Consider the following 21,821-nt stretch of genomic DNA (forward strand, 5'->3'; position numbering starts at 1 on the left):
GAGGGGTCGGTTTCTTCTACGCGTTCACGCAGCTTTGCACGCTGGGGTTCCGTCTCTGTTTATTATTTGTAGCCGATTAAACATGAGGAAGGCGCGTACTTGTAATGTCTCGAACCTTACTCCTTATTTTAGAAGGAAGGAAGGAGATTTTTATGGGGAGATTACGTTTTCTACAGAAAAGATTTGTGAGTAGTTGCAAGGCGCAGTTATAAGCTGGGGCCGGGGAGAACTTCTGTTCTTGTGCTAGTTATTTTAAAGCTAAACGGAAAAGAAAACGCTGAAGCAATTTATGGCTTACAACTGTGTTTCTTTCTTTATCGATGGCTAGATCGAACCATAAAACATGTGATGATAGTAACTTCCTGTATCAAACTGGGTTGAGCAAAAAATACACTTTGGTTTCAAATTCTTGAAACTTTCCTTAGAAATCCTGGCTATGAAAATTTTGTGCGGTCATGACGCTTGTAGCAGTAAATATATTTACATAAACTATGAGAATACTCCACAACCTTTTAAAGTGTAACATTAAAAGACATTTATTTGAGCAATGGTTAAACAGTTCCTTCTATATCTCTTGCTCTCATCTGGTTTTCCTTTTCCCCCTGACTCTCTGCTTCTTTTATTAATGATGCATGCAATTTTTGAAAGATCTAAGGCAGGTGACTTAATGTTAACTTTTCATAACTAATAAACTGGAGTTGGTAAGTCTGTAGTGGGTAATGATGCCACATGGGTAAAACCCAGTAATGACAATGCATAGGCAATAGCCAAAGTGCACTTTTCTATGCAGATTGTACATCTTTCTAAATGCGTATGTGAAAAAAGGGCATGGAACACTTCACAGTTGTTTTTCTTCTGCCTTCTAGGCTAGATACCTTTTTGGTTTGCTATGCATGTATTATAGTGACCTGAAGTAATGTCCAAACGTGCTGTAGTAGTCATCTTTATTAACTGGACAGTTCTGATAGTGGGCTTGAGATTAAATATCAAAATCGTGAAAAAATCTGCTTTTTGTGTTCACAAATTTTCTATTCACTTAATAGTTTTGTTGTTCTGTTGGAGGTAGTAGCGAAACACCGAGAGCATAAAGAGTTGTGCGGGAGTAGAGGCATGATCTTGAACTACCTTTCTGTGGGGTTTGTGGTAGATTGTTGGGAAGAAAGGCCCATGGTGATTGTTGTTGCTAAATAGTTCATCTTCTTTGTGCCATGTGGTTCTTCTTTATTATGTTTGGTTTACTTTCTGAAAAATAGAACTCAATAAATGGAAAAAACTAGCCTATCATTGGTGGGAACAGGCATTCAGTTATAAAAGAATGTCTGTTCAAGTACCGGAGGTGAAAGAGGACAATAATTCTTGTTAATGTTTGAGAATGTGTATTTACTGCAGCATATGTAAAGAGCTCCACGTATTTACTGCAGTATATGTAAAAAGCCCCCCATGCACCAAAACATAACTCGCCCTGGAAAGGAAATTTTTTTTCTTTGTCTCCCCAGATTCCTTAAGAAGCAGCAATTACATATAATCTTCTAGGAAAGCTGTTGCACTTACTGAAGAAACGAATGTTAATTTGCTGGAAGGCAAAATGCCTGTTTACACGGTTCAGGCAAGAAGTCCCTCTGAGGCACAGCGTAGTGCAACTCTGCAGAAGGCTTTACAGAGAACCTTTACCATCAGCAAAGGGTCTGGGCAGCAGCCGAAATCGCACACGTCAGAAGAAGAAAAAGATAGTCTGCTTTCATGTTCTCAGAATAAGACCGAAGACGTAAATAGGACGTACGTGATTTCATCTTGTAAAAAAGTGAGTGACACATCAACTATGTTTAAGCCTGAGGGCAGATTAACACTCCAGAGGAGAACTGGAGCAAGCAAAACCTCAGTGTCCAGTAGTGAACAACTGCTTATAAACACAACACAGGACACTGAAAATACACAAATGGAGAAAAGACTTACTCTGCAGAGGTGTGGGAGGACTGGCTTCACAGAGAAGAGTAAAATTAGTCAGAATTCTGTGCCTGGAATGGCAAATAATGACTTTGGACAAAAAAATTACAAGATCACACTTCCAGCAAGTACTAATAATAACGATACACCTGATGCTAAACCAAGCTTTAGGTTAGCTGAGGGTCAGGCAAGTACGAAGTTACGGAGTGACTTGAACAGCAAGGGAACCCCTGGCTTTGTTGGTGATCTGCGTCCAAATAACAACTGTGCGTGCTTAAAATACAGGACAAGTGTTGCTGACACCAAACATCAAAATGAAGTTCCTAAATTGGAGCAATTAGTTACTTCAAAATATATTAATAGGATTTCAGCAGAACAATTCAATGAAAAAGGTGATATAAATAAGCTAGCTGGAAAGCCAAGGTTACACCACTCGGTTATAAAACGTAAGGGTTTGGAACAACCAAGGATACCAACAAAAGATTCAGCCGAAGGATTTAAGCTTACACCAAAGAACAACACTTCTCAGGATCAACCGTCTCTCTCTGCTTCCAATAAACTAACACCTCATTTTCAGATTTTAGCCAAAAAGAAAACCAGTGTCTCCAGCTCTCCTTCTGTAAGCAGGAGTTCAAAACCAAAAGAGAACACTGAAACTGTAGCTAAGAGTAATAATGAAGAGAAGGATGTCTACAACATAGAAAACAGCAAAGTGGTTGTAGCTGTGCGTGTACGGCCTTTCAGTAACAGGTTTGTGGCTTACTTCTGATGCTGATGGAAGGTTTTGTCTGTGTCGATTCCTGCTCTGTGCTTTTTGAATTGTTTAATCAATGACCCATTAAGGATGTAATATGTACTTTGAAATAAGCTGATATTTCATGCAACATCAAAATAAAGATTTGGTTCAGAGGCTGAATTCACTTTCTAGGCATTTGGGGCTATTTTTTATATTATATTTAATATTTCGTTAGCTGAACTATTTCCAGCTTGAGTATGTTCAGCAAACAGGGTTTTTTTTTTAACAGTGGTTACTGAGCTTTTTATTTCTGTAGAGTGAATTGATTGAAATGCCTAACTTAAAGCATGTAACTTCTGCTTTTAAATTGTTTTTCCTCCCCTTTCCATTCAGAGAGAAAAATGAAAACTCACTCCCTGTGATCTCCATGAGTGGTGCAGAGACAACTGTACGAAATCCAACCACAAACCAAGTTTACAGCTTCAGTTACGACTTCTCTTTCTGGTCTTTTGATGAGTGTCATCCTAATTTTGCAAGCCAAGCAAGGATTTATCAAACTTTGGCTGTGCCGCTCCTAGAAAGAGCTTTTGAGGGATATAACACTTGTCTTTTTGCTTACGGACAGACTGGTTCTGGAAAATCATACACGTAGGTTCCGAATGATAATTGCTAAAATTCTGCAGGAGCCAATTGTTGTGCGATGTAAAGTCATAAACAGAGATTATCTGGAAGAGACGTGGTTGAATTGTGTTAAAATGGGTTTGCAGCTTTTAAAAGTAACTAAAATATTTACTATAATTAAGACAGCTGTAGAATATTTTTCTGTATCTGACGTTAACCGCTTTCTACTTCTATTGAAGGAAATAGAAGTGCTTTGCAGAGATTTTAGTGAAGAAAAACCTTTATTAATTCTGAGAGCTTCTCAGACTTTCCCAGTGCTGTTGTTCACCAGTGTTATTTTGTACATGAAGTGATACATTCTGAAGTGTATTACGGTTTTTGGACAAGACCTTTAAGAGATCATTCTAATTATGGTCCTGACTGTTTCAGAAATTAAATATATTTAAAAATCCAGATGTTTTCAGTACTGCGCAATTGATACCTATTCTCTATACACGAAATAATCTCGGACAAGTAACATTTTGAGGTTTTATAGCAAATTTTGTGTATATTTTCCAATAGAATGCCTAGGGAACTTTTGTGTCCAAATGCACTGTTAAAATCAGTTCTATGAGCTTTATAATTCCCTTGAGGTACTATAGACTTCTGTATATGTAGTCGAGGACCAGAAAAGTTTCTATTCAACTTATTGTAATTTTCATGTCACTACTCAATTTATCATAGATACAGGTCTCAGAAATTGAAAATCCCAGCTCTTTCCAAGTGGGAACTCAATTTTTACTTATTTTTACTTACCTTGACCTAAAAGAAAGAGATGCTTAGTATTGCAGTTGTTATCCTATCTGTAGGTGGTTTTTTTTGGTTTGTTGGGGTTTAGTGTTTTTCTTTTTTCCTCTTCTTCCACTGTCATGTAAACAATGATTTACTTCCACCCCACTGTATTTGAAGCAAGGCTGAAATTAATATCACAGTGTCCTCAGGTCAACACATTTCTGCCAACAACTTTGTTGTACAGCTGTGTGTGTCTCTAGACTGTAGCTGAAGTCGTCCAGCACAGTGGTGTTCTGCAGTGGCAGAACTAGACTGGGGAAAAAAAACTCCACCAGAGGTGGAGAGGCTTATGTTACCACACTGCAGTGTGCAGAGTATATAAAATGCACACGTAATAAGATATCAGATGTCTATTGGTTTACTGTTCATAGTACCACTCACTTTCCAGTTGCTGTAGGGGTTGAGCTTTACTTTGGTTTTCCATCTATTTCCCAATAGATGAATTAGACCTCTGGACATCTTGTCCAACTCCCAGCTCAAACAAGCACCAGCTTAGATGGGGTTTGTTTCTGTTGCTTATTACTTCCATGACTTAGAAATACATGGTGTTTCAACTTTACATTAATGGTATTCATATATCTATTTTATAAATGTTAAAACTAGCTGTAGGGAGTTACAAAACTGAAGTGTCGGTGTCTTTGTAACTGCAGGATGATGGGATTTGGTGAAGAGCAAGGAATAATTCCAAGACTTTGTGAAGATCTTTTCACTCGCATAGCACAAATGGACAAGCAGCAGGTGATACACTTCTGCTACATTGAATTATGAGGAAAGTGATGCATTCCAGTATTTTGCAGTTTCATTCTTTCATTTTATACCTTAGTGCTGATCCAGTTATTAACATTGTATTCTTTTACTGATGCAAATCTCACTGCTACTAGTAGCTCTGATTAGCAGGGTTCCCTAAATAGTCAAAATTAACATCAACTTTGTTTTGTTTCCTTGATGAGAATAATGTAAAAAAGAAATAGGGCACAATATTTTTTAATGTGTCACTAGACTAGGATTCTTTAGTCTGTATAGCATATTTCACAAGACGAGATTTATGTAAGGAAAGGTAAAGCAAAAAATCCTAGTAGGCTCTATACTTTCAGGTCAGGCATATAAAATAGAATTCAAAAAAATATAAATTTAACTTTAAACATTTTAACATATCAGAGCAAAATACACTTTACTAGTATTCTAATTCCCTTGTTGTTGCTGAAATTAAAAAAAAAAAAAAAAAATATAAACTAACTACTCCCACTCGGAGTTTTTTTTTAAATTTTTCCTTATAAATTTTGTTTCCTTCTCTGTTTTGAGACTAGATCTTTATATGTATGTAATTCTATATGAGAGAGTAGTCTTCTGAGGAGGTAGTAATGTTTCATTTGATCACAATGTATTTTCCTTTGTATTCCTGTCCTATACCTATGGATTTAAAAATAAGTGTTAATCCTTTTCAGAGCCTTTTAGTGAAGGATTACGTTCTGTTTCTGCCTCAGTTAATTGGTGTAGTAATTGTAAATTTAGAGAATCATAACCAGAGATACAATTAACTTAAACTCTGAAAGAAAAATGTAACTACTCATTTCATGTCCTAAGAAGAAAAGACCAAACCTGAGAGTGTGGGTATGCAGGAGATTTGTTTGTAGGAGGTCTTCAGGAATATTTATTTTTCTGTCTGACTGTTAAGGCTTTTCTAAGATTGAATTCCAGGTACAGAACCACTTTTGGGGAACTAGCCTGACTGCAGTACAGCGCCTGACGTTTGAATTGTGCACCTAAAGCTTTCCAAAGTAATAAGACAAATAATAATTTGTGGTTAGAAACTCTCAGTTGTCTCTTAAAATTATGAAAAAGATTTAGACTTAAATCTACTCTCTTTCTTGTATCAGGAATATGTGATGCAAAATGTACTGGTGACTAAGGCTGTTCTTTGTATTCTTTTTCTCTGGTATGTTTTGTGGACTACACTAATGACTTTCATTATTAATTTTATTAGATTTTGTATCATCTTGAAATGAGCTTTTATGAAGTATACAATGAGAAAATTCATGATTTGCTTGTCTTTAAAGCTGAAAGGAGACAGAAGAAACAACCAGTAAGTTGATCATAGAAACAATTATATACTTAATTTCAAAGCAGTGGTATCTATTCTGTGAACAAAAATGCACAAATGGCAAGTGATCATTGTTTTGTGATGTCAGTTCCTTAGATTGTTGTAAATAACAGGATACAAGTAAAAAAAAAATCTTGCTGTATGACTTGAAGCAAAATTCTTTGCGCTTTAGAAATGCTAAGCAAGATAATATCTTGCTGAAATAAAAAGATTCAGTATAATAGTTCAAAGTTGTTAACATCTTTCCTTATCTGCAAAATGAAGATTATTTTAGCAGCCTTTATCTAGAGTCTCTTAGAATACTATTTATCTAAATCTTCAGATTGTATTAAGAGTCTTCTGCACAATATAGTTTAAGTTATAATCTTGTAATTTAGGTGGAGTTGTAAAATGGAAGTATGACAATGTCAGGCTTCCAGTGGTGTTTGTCCGGGGGAGGGGGAAGTACTTGCCTAATTGTGTTTAATCCATCAGTCTCCTCAAAGCTCAGCACTACAGAAATTTCCATTCAGTTTCTGGAAAAGTCTGTGTGTTGTTTATCTACAGGGATGCCTGTTTGCCACTGACTCTGCAGATCTAATTGCAGTCCATAATTTATTAATGAAAAAATGTTAATATTTGCAAAGGGAGAAATTTTATCTCCTTGGTTTCTTCTGTGTATTTACATTGCCCAGCTACAGTAAGGACCTTAGCACCAAGCTGTATAATATCTTTCAGATTCTTTGTCTTAGATTATGTACTGCTTACAGCCATCTTATTCTGGTCCCTGTTGTCCCTGTTGCCCACCTGTTGGCTGTTTCCCAAGAAGCTGAGGAAGTTGGGGGGGGAATCAGTGACCTGATTAAGTAGACAAGGATTACTAGCTGAACTTGTTTAGCTAGTTTTTAATGCTTTCATGTCAGAATATATAAAGCCATAAATTGTGTTAAGTAGGGGATTTAGAGGAAGAAGTTGTCATGTTTGATTTAGTAAAAATAGTACATTCTGTACTTCGACACGTTGAACACTATTGGCCACTTGTGTGTAAACTGCAAGCAATAGTTTAGGATAAAGATGATTTACTGCATTCAGCTTGCTGTTGAAGTAAGTTTCAGATAAGGAACCTGTGACTTCTGTAGCCTGTTTTTATATTGAAGACTATACTGCCTTGTTAGTAGTAAGAGTGCTTTCATCTGAGTTGTGTGAAGGTTTTTTAGCTAAGCTGTTTAACTTGGAAACATATTAGTATTATGTTGCAGACAAGATTTTCATTTTTTTCCTTATGTAAATTTTTTCGGTGTTTTGAGCAAGGGGCTGGTGCAGTCTGCTGTGATTTCTCAGGCAGGTGGCAAAATTCAGTTGTAGGTGTTCTCCTGAAAGTATTGTTTTATACGTTTCATGGTAAGTTTTGTTGATGATAAATGTCATACTGGGGATGTAGAGAGACACTCTTTTAATTTTCAGGTGTTCCTGAATGCTAGATCTAATGCAATTCTAATAATTTTTCTTTTAAAATTCTCACCAGCTTCGTGTAAGGGAACATCCAGTATTAGGACCATACGTGGAAGGCTTGACAGTGTAAGTCTTAACTGTTCTCATTTTAATAGATGTGTGGCTGTAATCCCAAAGGAGTGTGCTAATTATTATCTTGAGGCTCTCTGAAAGCTTGTGTACTTGCCAGTACATGAGGCAAGATCTTTGTATCACGTAGTTTTACAAAACTGCATACCCATCTCTAGCTTGACTTGACCTGTTTCCTTTAGTGTATTGCTTTAGTCTCAAGACAACTGGAGCTTTCATGGTATGTTTGGATTTTGTCTGTGACTCAGGAAATGTCTTAAAACTCAGGCAGCAGGGAAAACTGTAGAATGAAAACAGTCTGAACCCAAACTTTTCTTTTTCCTCCACCTTAGGAATGTTGTCAGTTCTTACAGTGATATCCAGGTAAGAGTTATTTGGTTATTAAAAGGGAATACGAATATTTCTATTTGCTCCTTCCTTCACTGCTGAAAACCAAACTCCATGGGTGGGAAGAAAATGCTTTAGAGACTGCCAAGTAGTTTCTGATATTTCAGCTGATTTTGTAAAAGGATAATGAAGACTAGTCCTGTATAATGGAGCTAAGTAGATGCACATAGGCAATTGTCACTCTCTTTCCATGGTTATCTCTTAAGTTTAAGTTTTAATTCCTCCCTTATAGAGTCATTATTTGTGTTAATAACTTTATTTGCAAACATTTTAATCTTCAGTTAACTACCCAAAGTAGGTTTTAGTTTTACATCCTGGCTTTTCTCTCTTACAGAGTTGGCTTGAACTAGGGAATAAGCAAAGAGCGACAGCTGCTACAGTAATGAATGACAAGAGCTCTAGGTCTCATTCTGTCTTAACGCTTATCATGACACAAACCAAGGTATTGCTGGGTGGTTTACAACTGTTCATATCGAGTAGTCAAAAGTTGTTTTGTGTGCTGCCTGGAAAATTGTTGTAAGGAATATACTTGAAGGTGAGTAAAGCGCAGGGCATTTCAACAGGGTTTTCCACACAGCTAAACTTGTTCTATTTTATGTGCTTTGAGTAAATTCTGATGTCTCTGTGCCTTGCATATTTATAGCAGCACTATAAATATGTCTAGACTAGCAGATCTAGGAGTAGTTCCAAGTTTCCAAGTGTGAGTGTTGAGATGTAACTGGAATCCAGATTGAGGCCAGACTTCATTTCACGCCGTGCCAATATATCTTAATTTCTAAGAAGCTTAGGCCATGCATGTGGGATAGCTGAGCTGAGTTCCTGCAGATGGTGAGCTGGGACAATCGTAGGAGATGCAATTTCTGCTCCCTTTCAACACAGTTCACTGAGTAAACGTTTCCTTCCTTCAGGATGCCTCTCACTCACGTGTCTCCAGGATATAGGGACTACAACTCATCTGATTTACAGATGTGTAAGAGGCAAAACCTGGCTTAGTGAGATGAGCCTGAAAACAGAAGTGAAATAGTAGGGCTCCTCAGGAGTCTACAGACTGTCAATTCAGAAGTAGCTTGCTGGTTTGGGTTTTTTGTTGTTCTGGTTGGTTTCATGTTTAAATCCAATCTCCTCATCTTTTCTTTCCTTCTTCCCCTCATTATTCTTACCCACTCGATTATTTCTTTTCTGTACTAGAACTAGTACTGAGACTTTTCCACTGACTACTTAGCTGACCTTCATTGGTCTAAGTCAGGAACAATTTACTGATTTCCATGGTTATTAGACAGCTGCAATAGTCAAACTTCAGACCCAAACCTGTAGCTTGCCAGTCTGTTGGGTTTGTGGTTTGTACTTATACAGATATTCAGCTGCAAACAATTGAACCTACGGTCAGAAGTCTGAACTTAGTCTCCTTCAAGGGATGTATAGGAAGATATCCTGTAAAAGAGTAAATGGAGGTGTCTTTTTAAAATGTATTTAAAGTGAACAGTTAGATTTCTGCTTATCCTCAGGCTTTTTATATTGTTTTGAATACAGACACCTCCTTTTTTTCCAGGTGGAATTTGTGGATGACAAACAGTGTGATCGTAGGCTTACCAGTCACATAAATCTCATTGATCTAGCAGGCAGTGAATGCTGCTCAACAGCTCAGACCACTGGAGAAAGGCTGAAGGTAAACCAAGATTGGAAATTTGTGGGAGAAGGATTGACTCCACAGAATACCCTAAACTCCAAAGTGTCCTTCCCTGCTGGGACTCTTGGGTGGGACCTGTAGCTATAAAAGGGCACACAAACCTTATGCTCATAAGGATCCAATAGCATTTGGCTAGTGGGGGTGGGTGGCCCTCAGAAGCTGGTTTGACTGTGGAGTATGGCTGGCCAGCTCTTGCTTAGGAGAGCACTACTCATGCTGCGCAGGCCCAATGTGTTTGGAAGGAATGAGGAATAACTGTCCACAGGACTTCCAAATCCCAAATCAGGTACCATACAGAGTTTTGACTTGCCTCTTTTTTGGGGGATTTAAGTAAATGGAGCTTCTATTAAGAGACTTTCAAGCTGCCTTCATAAGTTTGATGGTTGGTAACATTGCTTATTTTAAAGCCAAGGTACCTATTCTTTTCAAATTAAGATTTTCTAAGATATTCTTGCATCTTACTGTTATTATTTTATTCAGTGCTGACACCTAATATGGCACAGCTCTACCATGCATTGAATAAGCACAAGTAAATCAACAGTACAGTCAATAACCTCACACAAGAAAATAAAACTGTACTTAGAATTATTTTTTTTTTTGCTTTGTGTAGGAGGGTGTGAGTATCAATAAATCCCTGTTAACCCTTGGAAGGGTTATTTCTGCACTCTCTAAACAAGCTGAAAATGGAAAGAAAACTTTCATTCCTTACCGGGAATCTGTCCTTACTTGGTATGTACACTTCAGAATTTTTTATAAAACAAGTGAAGCATAAACAGGACCTTGTTTTGTATTTTTAAGCAGCTAACAATCACTCTCAAATAAGTAGTAGGACCATAGGTATCTTGTATTTAATCTGTTCAAATGGGGAAGTTTTAATTTTTCTTCCAATGTCGGGGCTGGGGATTGACTTCTACCCTGCTCTCAAATGAAGGTTGTTGAAGGAAAGCCTTGGTGGGAATTCACAAACGACCATGGTTGCCACAGTGAGTCCAGCTGCCAGCAGTACAGAGGAAACACTCAGCACTCTTCGCTATGCAAAAGAAGCTTGTTCAATTATCAACATTGCCAAAGTAAATGAAGATGTGAATGCCAAGCTCATCAGAGGTGAGGTGGTCATCCTCAGTCTCTGAGGGTTTTTCATTTGCACATGTGTTTACCTTAGTGCTCCATAAGACTTGTTACTACTAATAATTGTGTTGGCTGACCGCTTGTCACCCTGTCAACCTATTATATATCTTCCTTTTAATGTTCTTCTTTGTGAGCTCTTTGGGTTTGCCTCCTCTTTTTTTGCCAAAGTTCAGATGGTATCTTAGGCTACACTTGGAAACCTATCGTGGGGAAAGGTGTTTCATGTTTAATTAAATAACACAATTAATTTTCTAGTGTTTTACTGAAACGTCTAAGCCCAATTCTGTCTTCATTTTTTGTGTGCCATTTGTCTGTTGTAGAATTGAAAGCTGAAATTGAAAAACTGAAGGCAGCTCAGAAAAGTGCTCTGAACAGTGATCCTGAGAAAAACAAACGTTATTTGCAGGAAATAACATCTTTGAGGGTAAAACTGCACCAGCAGGAGAGGGACATGGCAGAAATGCAAAGGTTAGGCAGCCGTTAATGGCCTACTGTAATAGAGAAGTGGTAAAATTTATATGCTGTAATTTTTCTCCTAATATGTTGTTTTACTTTTCACCTTAATATATTCAGGGCCTGGAAAGAAAAATTTGCGCAAGCAGAAAAAAGGAAGTTGGAAGATATAAAAGAATTGCAGGTATATTTTCTTTCTTCACCTTCTGTAGGAGACAGTACAGCAAGTATAACATCAGCAAGCCTTGCTGAATAGTTGGGAGTAGTTGTAAGATTTGGGTTCCTTAGTGCTATCCTTTTAACAGGCTACTGTGACTTCTTAGAAAAATTTAATACGGATATCTGAGTGCACAAAGTAGATTGGCTTTTTATGCAGCTCTTTCTTTTACCTAGAAATCGGGAATTGCATTCAAAATGGACAATCATTTACCGAACCTTGTCAACCTCAATGAAGATCCGCAGCTTTCTGAGGTGCTGTTATATATGATAAAAGAAGGAGAAACTACAGTTGGAAGGTATACACCAAATTCGAAGCATGATATCCAGCTTTCTGGAGTACTAATTGCTGATGACCATTGGTACGTAGTATTCTTTTTATACTTGAAGTAAGGTCAGCAATTATTTCTTCTGACCCTTCCCTCTCTTTTGGAGTCACTCTTCCTTCTGGCAGTAACAAAATAAGGTTTTCTATCCAAGAAAAGACTACTTAGGGATAATTTTTGTACTGTTCAATGATAAAGTGACTTCCTTCTGTTCCCTCTAGGAATCTGTTAACCAAGGTAGTGTAATTTCTTTGTTCATTCATGTAGCAAAATTCTGTATTCATGCATAATTGCTGGAGAAGGACCTGTTGAAATGATGCTGTGTGTTAAGTCCCTTGCATTAAGTTCAATAGAAAAGTGAAATGCCTTGACAGTTCTTACTTAAAGCTAAAAATAGAGAGCGACTTGGTCATATGGCAGAAGTATTGTTTAAAGTTTGCTCCTAGACAAAATGCTGTAAGAAACTTAACCAATAAATTGCTAAACCCATGAAAGGTGATTTTGTTGGGAAATTAAGCATTATCGAAGAAATGCTCAGCATTGTAATTTTTTACCAGTGGATTCTTCTTAGATTTAAATATTGATCCTCTTCCAAAATAGAGTCAGCTATGCATGTTGCGACTAAATGGTATAAAGACAATCTATGTCTAGAAAAACAGTAACAGGGCACTACATAAAGTGTCAACTTTAGTCTATTAAGAAACGTCATTCACAATTAACATGAGTTGCTGATATCACAACTGCTTCTTATTTTCAGTGTTCTAAAAAATACTGTTGGCAAAGTGAGTATTATTCCACTGAGAGGAGCAAAGACATATGTGAATGGGAAATGCATTTTAGACCCAACAGTACTGCATCATGTAAGTAATTGATTTGGTAATAGTAACACATGCATGTGTGGACTTCCTTGCTTTGTTATTACTGCTGCTTCAGACTGCAGGTTTTCTTAGAAGGCTCTGAAACAGTAAATATTTGTCTCTTCCTCTTTGATTTCTAGCCCCATCTGTTATGTTCTAAGCACTGTGGACTGGCTTATAAATCTAAAAGTCATAGAGAAAACTTCCTCTTTTCCCAACAGGGTGATCGAGTGATCCTTGGGGGAGAGCATTATTTCAGGTTTAATCATCCAGCAGAGGTTCAGAAAGTTAAAAGGTCATCTTGTGGGACTATGGTTTTACACGAAGGCCCAAAAGATTTTGAATTTGCGAAGAACGAGCTGCTTATTGCACAGAGAACACAGTAAGTATTGTACCTTCTTTTCTAAAAATAAATTCAGTTGTTAATACAGTCATGCAATAAGTTTAAGAAATAAGAAACTTAAGATTATTAATTATTTCACAAAGTGAGGGAAAATAGTGAGGCTATCAACTCTATTTATAATGGAAATGGAAGTCCTGGGCTTAGCTGCAATGAACATGTACCTCAAAGAGGTGATCACCACAGTTCAGCTCAGTCATCAAGAATGTACACCACTATTAACGAAACACTGAGCTCCAGAGATCCTCAAAGTAGAGTATCTCTTCAGGTACATTTCTCTCCAAACACATGAGGAATCCGAAATTGACTTTGTTGTAGAGAGCTTTAAAGCCTGAAAAAACAAGTGCTTTAAGACAATAGAGAAGAACCCAGAGTTACAAACTTTGTCTTCTGTGATGGTGGAGAACTTGAGAGACATTAGTGTTGTTTGCGTGTGCTTTGTCCCTGGGAGTTATTAAATCACAAGGTTCCATGACTTAAAATTTACTTTTCCACATCTTAATGCTATTTAGCGAGTTTCCATTACAGTCCTTAATTTTGTGAAAAGTGCATAATAAAATAAATATGGAAACTGAGTGGACATTAAAATTCTGGAATGTCTGCTGTCTTTACCAGTGTCTACATTTTCCCTATGAAATCAAAAATATCTAGGTCAAGTATAAAAGTTCTTTTTAATGAAACCAAAACAAGTCCACAAACTTTTTGTTAAAAACTGGAGGCATCTGTCATGATGGAAGAAAAAAAGTTATAATCTCTATGCAATTTATAAGAGTTTAAAGGCAGTGTTCTACGCGTATGATGCTTCCACTTGTAGGCTTGAATCAGAAATTGAAGAGGCACGACTCAAAGCCAAGGAGGAAATGATGCAGAGTGTCCAAATTGCAAAAGAGATGGTTCAGCAAGAACTGATATCACAAAAAGAAGCTTATGAAAGCAAAATAAAATCACTGGAAGCAGAGGTGGTAAGTTACCATTGCATTGTTGTATAAAACCTATCAATAAAACAAAACAGAATCCGTAGTGTGGGGTTTGTTTGTTTGTTTATTTAGTTTTTTTATCTTGCGTATTATAACAGTGCCTTAGGGGAATGCTAAGCCACATTCTTCATTTATTAAAATACAGACTTAATGACACAAGAACTAATGAAGTTAGGTATACCCTTCAGAACTATTCTAAGTATTTCGGTTTATAGAATTAGTTGAACTAATACGTGAAGAAAAATCCTCACAAAATCTAACTTATTATAATGACATTTCTAAACTACTACACTCTTTTGCTTACTATGCCTTTTTTATCTTCCAAGTTCCCTTGGTACTATGTTAATATTTTCAATACTTTTACAATATGTGACACGGAGTAGTACATCATAGAAAAACAGTAACAGTGATGGAGTATCTTATTTCTTAAATGTGACGTAACATGATGCTTGTGAACTGGGAATATAACCTGTTGCTGCTGACACTGGGCCGAGTAGCCCACAGGGATTGCACGTTTTAGTTGTGTTGAAATGAAAATAAACCTTAATATCTGCCTAAGGGATAGGTCAGAAATCTGTAGAAGTTGCATTACCTCCTCTTGTCTGTCCTCTTTTATGTTAGAGAGAAGAATCTCGTAAGAAGCAAATTCAAGAACTGGATAACCAAAAAGCTGCAACTAAAATACAGGAGCTAGAGAAGGCAAAGCAAAATCTTGAGCTAGAGCTACAATTAAATAAGAAGCGTTTAGAAATGGAGACCTTGGCTACCAAGCAGGTAATTCTAAAAATAAACCTTTTAGGTTTTTAAGTGTGGTTTGTTGGGGGGGGGGGGGGGGGGGGGGGGGGAGGGTGAGAGGTAGGGTGTTTGACTTTTACAATGATTTCTTTAAAAGGAAAAAAAAATGTTTCTGGAGTAATTTTCTTCTGCATGACTTTATAAACAATAACATGTTTTCTTTATGCTCTGAGAATGGTACTGTATTAAATTTGGGGATGAACTAATGCAGATCTTATTTTTTATACAATGTAGATGGTTTTGTTCAGGTAACAAACTTTAGTGACCATTGCATGTGCTCATAGTTGTGACTCGAGGCATTAATATAAGTAGGGACTAGTTTTTTTGGTTGGTGTTCATGTAGATCTGACTGCTGCAACAAATATGACTTAATTTTAAGTTGTTTCTTTTTAGTTCCAGTTTTTTTTAAAGCATAACAATATCTAAGCAAAACCAGAATTCTGTCAAAGTTTGAAGATTAAGGGTTTCATATCAATATAGCAAATGTCTAATTTAAATTTCATTCTCTCTGAGTCTTTAAAATGACAGCAACAAAAAAAAAATTGTTTTAATAAACTGCAGTAAGAGGTATTTTGTTGTTGTGGTTGAACCCCCACCCAGGCTCTAGAAGATCACACCATTCGCCACACAAAGATACTTGAAGCTCTGGAAGCTGAGAAGCGGAAGATTGCTGAAGAAATACATGCCCTGCAGAAAAATCATGGAAGTGGGAAAAAAACTACAACTAGTACGTATATACAGAACATTGCAAAGGCTTGGATTTAAAGAATGTGGATCCTGGAGCTTTTCCTTCTTCCTCTCAACAGCTCTGTAATGATCTGGAACAAGACGAGCCTTTTGGCTGCTAGGATCCTTTCTATTCATAAGCCAGATAGATCAAGACCATGCTGAAAACTCTGTTTTAATCAAAATCAGAGGTGCCAGGTGGATATAGGTGTAGTCTGTATTTACCTCAATTACTTAGAAGTCCTTCCCCCATCTGGCTGAACTGGTTAGGTCTTAACTCTGGAGAAACTAGAGCAACAGAATTGATTCTGTTGAGTTTCCTATCTAAGATTCTTGTATCATGCTTGAAGTTAGACCTCCATTTCTGAAATACCCTCTCTCTGACCTTTTATAAAGGGATGTCTTGTCTGAGAGTGTGATTTTTTTTTTTTTTTTTTCCTCCCAGTTTATTGGGAATTTATAGAACTGTTGGCTAATTCCATTAAGTTTTTGGTTGTGGTTTCTTTTTTTTTCAGCTTCTTTGTTTTTAATGCTAAAGTTGTTGCATCATGTTTTGATCCACTTAATTGTTATGTGCTGTGTTCCTTTATTAGTCCCGCTGAACTGGAGTTCTCTGAAGCTATCTGTGATGCTCAAAGAAGCCAACACCATTAGTAATGAATTAGGGAAAAACACTGTTTTCTACAGGTGAGTATCTGAGTTAGCTAATTAAAAGGGAGATGCATGTAAATAAATATACCTTTTTTATATATGTAACTGGGGAATGGATTCTGAATGTTCACTGAGCTGATTGTTTTTCTTGTAACAGTTTTGTTACCTGGAACATGATAAATAACTTTTCCAAACTAGCTTTGCTTTAAGTGTGTAAATTAGCCTCATTAGTTTGAAATGTGAATTTCAAATTTGAATTTTAGATCAAGACTTTAAAGGTATGTTTACAGACAATTAATTTTGGATTGAGTGTGCTTTCATGTGACTCTTCTGCTGCCCATGTCCATCCTTCTCTGGCTCTCATGTTAAAGTGGTACACTTTATGTGCTAAAGCACATAAAAACAGAAACAAAACTGACCCTGGGAATGTGTGCCAGACACTAGGAGATGTTCAGTTCAGACTCCCAACAGAGGTAGTTTCAGATGAAAACCTCAGAATGCGCTTACAGGGGGTATGAAGTATTTGGGACCAGTTGTCACACTCCACAGATTGCTTTCTAGTTGTAGCTGAAGTGTTGTGGAAGTGGACCTATATGTGAGCAGAGATACATTAGTGCAGAGGCAACTGTATAATTTAAAAATGCTACAGTAAATGCAGGTAAGCTAGGACTTTGTGGACGGTGTATGTATTACTGTTTTTTTCAGACGTTGTCTTTTCTCATACTTCAACAAGAACTCTGCCAGTAGAATTCTGTAGCATATACTTGGTTTTTACAGCATCTTTCAGGAATTTGTATGCTAGTACCTACTTCTGTCTCTGAATGCAGAAATTCCCTTTTTCCTTTATATAAAAATAATTTTAATGGTTACTATGTTTCAGACATGATGTATATCTCACAAAACAATTTCTGAGTTTGTAATCATACTTCTAGTCTACATACAAGTACTTTATATTTGCAATATAAATAATATTTTTTGTCTCTTTTTCTTAAACTTTCTCAAATTCTCAGGCATGACAAAACTGATGATAAAACAGGAGCAGTGTCTTCTGTTCAGGTGCAGGTTCGTAATGTCAAACTGGGAATAGCAACTTTCTGGAGCTTAGAGAAATTTGAATACAAACTAGCAGCAATGAAAGAACTTTATGAGGTCAGTAACAACTGAAGAAAAACCACTAATAAGGAGTAATAGTTTTTCGAAGATAAGACTGATAATCCATACAGGATGAAAACCTTAGTGTTGTTTTTGTTTGTTTCTATGTGCTCTTAAACACCCAGACAGTTTTTTTTTAAACACATGTGCACACACCTCTTTATCATGGAAAGAGGACAGTAGTAACCAATGACTTTATTTAGGCCATTTTGTGTTCAGAGTGGGAAGTAGTAAAACAAGGACTGCTTTGTGGTTCATTTGGTTCTTCAATTGCTTATCTGTTCTAGAGGAAAACTTGAGTTTTCATTACTGTGTTCTATTTTTCTTTGGTTTGGGTAAGTTAATTTACTGCTGATTGCTTTTATCTGTCTGTAGTCTAGGTTATGCAGTGAGAGTTTATGACTTGAGGAAGCAGTCCTTTATATATATAACTATAATATGCAAGTATTTCCAGTGGCATGAGAATACTGCCATATTTATTGCTAAAACCTGTTTAGATCGTAACAGTATCAGAGACTGGATTCTATTTCCTGTGGAAAACTATTGCTAAAACTGATGCACAAATCCAGATATATAATTTACAATTTTTATATCTGGAGTTCTAATAAATTTGGCATGTGGAAAGAGCTGTGAGAAAGTTTTGGACTTGGTGTTTCTGTACCTCTGATGCTGGGTAACTAGGTGTCTTTGCTAAATGGTTTTCTTACTTCAAGCTGGCTGACAGTCAGCTATCTTCTAGATTACACATATCCTAACAAAAGAAAAATACCCTTAAAACTACTGGTCTGCTAAGAGTAGAACATGTGATATTCATCCATGTGTTGACTGCTTTATTATCACTCTATTCAACTGCTCAACCCTCCTCATTCTCTGTATTTTCTTCATATTTTCAGAGTAATGACAGCAATAAAGCTGCTGATATATTTTATGACCCTACTGATGAGTGGGAACCTGACCCCTTGGACACCTCAGTGTCCTCTGTTTCCAGAAGAAGGTGATACTAATTTGTTACTCTATCTACTCTTAAAACAAAGCAAAAAATGGTGTGTGTACTTATCTATACACGCTTCTGTGCCATTGCCATAGTCTTTCATTTATTAATTCTTCTTTTACCATGTAATAACGTCAAACTTACAAGTTAAATGAAAGTTCATGTCTGTATTTTTGAGGCTGGGGAGGCTTAAACTAATATGCTACCTTACTGTGCTTTACTGGTTTCACTTATGAAATGTGTGTTAGAATGCAACGTGTTGCTAATAAAAATTGCACGTGCACTAAAGCAGTTTGACAGATGAAACAGCCGTGTTCATGAGATCAAGCATAGCTGTGGATCTTGTTCATGAATACTTCATTAAAGCCTTTGATACTTTTCCACGCAGCATTCTCATCAAAAAACTGGCTGCCCTAGGGCTACCTAGGTGCACACTCCACTAGGTCAGGTACTGGCTGCATGCCTGGGCCCAGAGAGTGGTGGGGAATGGAGTTAAATCTGGTTGGTGGTCGATCACAAGTGGTGTTCCCCAGGGCTCATTGCTGAGGCTGCTCCTCTTTAACATCTTTATCAATGACCTTGATGAGGAGATTGAGAGCACCCTTAGTAAATTTGCAGGTGACACCAAGTCAGGTGGGTGTGTTGATCTGCTTGAGGGTAGGGAGGCCCTTCAGAGGGATCTGGGCAGGCTGGACTGATGGGCTATGGTCAGTTGTATGAGCTTTAGCAAGGCCAAGTGCCAAGTCCTGCACTTGGGCCACAGCAACCCCATGCAAAGCTCTAGACTTGGGGAGGAGTGGCTGGAAAGCTGCCCAGCAGGAAGGGTCCTGGGGGTGTTGATTGACAGCCAGCTGAACAGGAGCCAGCAGGGTGCCTGGGTGGCCACGGTGGTCGAGGGAACTGGGATTGTTTAGCCTGAAGAAGAAGCTGAGCGTTGACCTCATTATTCTCTACAACTCCCTGAAAGGAGGTTGTAGGGAGGTGGGTGTTGGCCTCTTCTTACCTGCTGCAGCTGACAGGACAAGAGGAAATGATATGGAGTTACACCAGGGGAGGTTTAGATTGGACATCAAGAAAAACTTCTACACTAGAAGGGTAATCAAGGACTGGAACAGGCTTCCTAGGGAAGTAGCTGAAACACCATCTATGGTGATACACAACTGTGTATCTAGATACCAGCAGCGCAGAGTGAAATGTGTAGTTTAATGTTTTCTTTACACCTCTATAACATGGAAGCATTGTTTTTAAGGAGTACATTGCAGCTAATCTGGAACCTTGTATTTGAAATTTTAGCCTTTTAAGAATACTTAGAACTGACTTGCAAACTTCTACAAGGTGTAGCTTGTAGCAGAAATACTAACAGATTCTTAATTATAGCTTTGCTAATAGGTAGCAGTCAGTCTGATTGCTGTTATTCTTCTGGAAAGCTGGTCACTTTATCTGACTGTAAATTTTGGAAAGCATTTCTGATCATTCTAAATAGAAGTTATCTGGAAAGAATCCTGTGTGTAAACAGTTTCTTTTATTTTTTTTTTTGTCCAAATACTGTATAAATGATAGAATAATTTTGGAATACTTTTCTCTGTCTGATGCTCTCTTCTGGACAGTATTATAATGTGTGTTCTCGAATATTAGAAGCATATTTGGTTTTGTTGCATTTTTAAAATAAGCAGAACAACAGAAGCTGAACTGAATGAGAAAAGGTACTAGAAAAGGGAAATAGGCATTGTATGCCGTGCTGACAGCATTTAACTGCTCTAAGTCACACATACTGGTGAAATAAATTGCACATGGTACTTTAGGATTTGGTGCTCCTGATGTGGTGTCATGGAGCACACAGGACAGGCTGTTCCAAAAAGGAAGGGCAGTTCAGAGCTGATGTGCCGGGAGGTTAGACAGAACAGTGCCCTTGCCAAAAAAGGCCTTAGCCCTCCAGTGCCCATGGGAGGTGCACAGGGTAGGTCTGGTGATGGTAGCCAGCGTCAGCCAACAGTCCAGGTCCACAGGTAAGTATGTAATGATGAGGTAAGGGTGAGATTAAGCTGGGAAATGAGCTCAGTGAGTCATGGTTAAGTCTGGTGACAGTTGGCATGGTCAGTCTCTAGTCCAGTAATTGCCTGACATAACTCCTGTGACACGCTCCCAGGTCAAACTGGGAAGTCAAATCTGCAGGTCTAGATCAGGGGTGTACATGGCAAAGCACAGGCGTGCTTACAAGTACAGCTGCAGTGTAAGTCGAGCAGGACCAAGTGCTGGAGACTCATCCTAAAATGCAGCTCCAAGGAAGAGCTGGGGAGCCCCTGCTGAGTCTCCTTCCATCTGTTTCTTTAACAGCTTCAAGGCTGGTTGAGGCTTCTCAAACAGCTCTCTTACCAAGAGCTGGCCTTGGACACTGGCAGCTAGACACCCAGAACCAGGCTGGAAAAACTAAGTTATCTTGTCTTCCTGACAGTGGAGGAGGTTACAGAACATCTGCTTTCTACCAAGAAAAAAAGCTCTCCTATCTGTCTTTCCAAAAGCAATTCATTCTGTCAAGCAAACAAGAGGAAAAAAAGCCAGTATGTCTGCTTTCTATGGTCCAAGTAGGTAGGAAAGATATGTGTTCTGACTCAAGGTCTAGGTGATAAGGTTCAGGTTCATTCCTGATGATTAAAAATGGGAACGTGTAATGAAGACATGTAGTAGCAAGAACCTGAAGAAAGTAAGTAGGATCCATCCTATGGGCTGCATTGTCTTGCTTTCATTCTGGTTTAGGTTCTGTGTTAGGAAATTCTATGAATCAAAAATAGATATTTGGCTTGTTTGCCTGCTGTCTGTTAATATTCCTCGAGTCTTTTGGTGGGTACAGGGAGAGAGATTCTTTTCTTTTAAAGTGTTTTCATGTTTTCACGTTATCATTTCCTAGAAGCAGAAGCTTCATGAAGAACAAGAGAATTTCTGGATGTTTGTCTGAGATAAAATTGCAACCAATTTTGAATGTACAGACTTCCCGTGTATCAGGTACTCACTACGTGGCAGAACACCTTTCATACTAAGAACTTGAAACTACTACCTGTATAAAACATATACAGTTTAGTAATAATGTAAATAAAACGTGAATTGGAAAACAAAGTGAAACAGGTCCTGTTTGTAGTATCTTCAAATTTATAATGTCAAGCTGTTAACAGTAGGGTTTTTGTTTTCTTCATTATGTTTTCTTAGGGCAAAAACTTAGTTCATGTAACAAATTCAGCCAGAGGCTGAATCCTGAACTGAAAACAGTTCAGAGACTGTTTTACTTGA

The 21,821-nt window shown here is 37.6% G+C and overlaps 1 protein-coding gene across 1 annotated transcript; it reads left to right on the top strand.

Moving 5' to 3' along the window:
* Positions 1-1,585: 1,585 nt before the first annotated feature.
* On the top strand, positions 1,586-21,539 carry KIF14 (kinesin family member 14; the record flags this gene model as incomplete). The annotated part of the gene is made up of 22 exons (XM_008945810.1): positions 1,586-2,694; positions 3,074-3,328; positions 4,783-4,870; positions 6,117-6,215; positions 7,738-7,790; positions 8,126-8,156; positions 8,515-8,622; positions 9,730-9,846; positions 10,478-10,596; positions 10,799-10,971; positions 11,316-11,463; positions 11,569-11,632; positions 11,842-12,026; positions 12,748-12,850; positions 13,069-13,229; positions 14,062-14,209; positions 14,846-14,998; positions 15,620-15,746; positions 16,339-16,432; positions 17,407-17,545; positions 18,442-18,542; positions 21,445-21,539. Coding segments are annotated over exons 1-22 (3,670 nt in total), but the record flags the coding sequence as incomplete, so codon positions are not given.
* Between the last annotated feature and the right edge of the window lie 282 nt (positions 21,540-21,821).

This window comes from Merops nubicus, unplaced genomic scaffold (assembly GCF_000691845.1).
Source record: "Merops nubicus isolate BGI_N331 unplaced genomic scaffold, ASM69184v1 scaffold44358, whole genome shotgun sequence".
Classification (NCBI taxonomy): domain Eukaryota; kingdom Metazoa; phylum Chordata; class Aves; order Coraciiformes; family Meropidae; genus Merops; species Merops nubicus.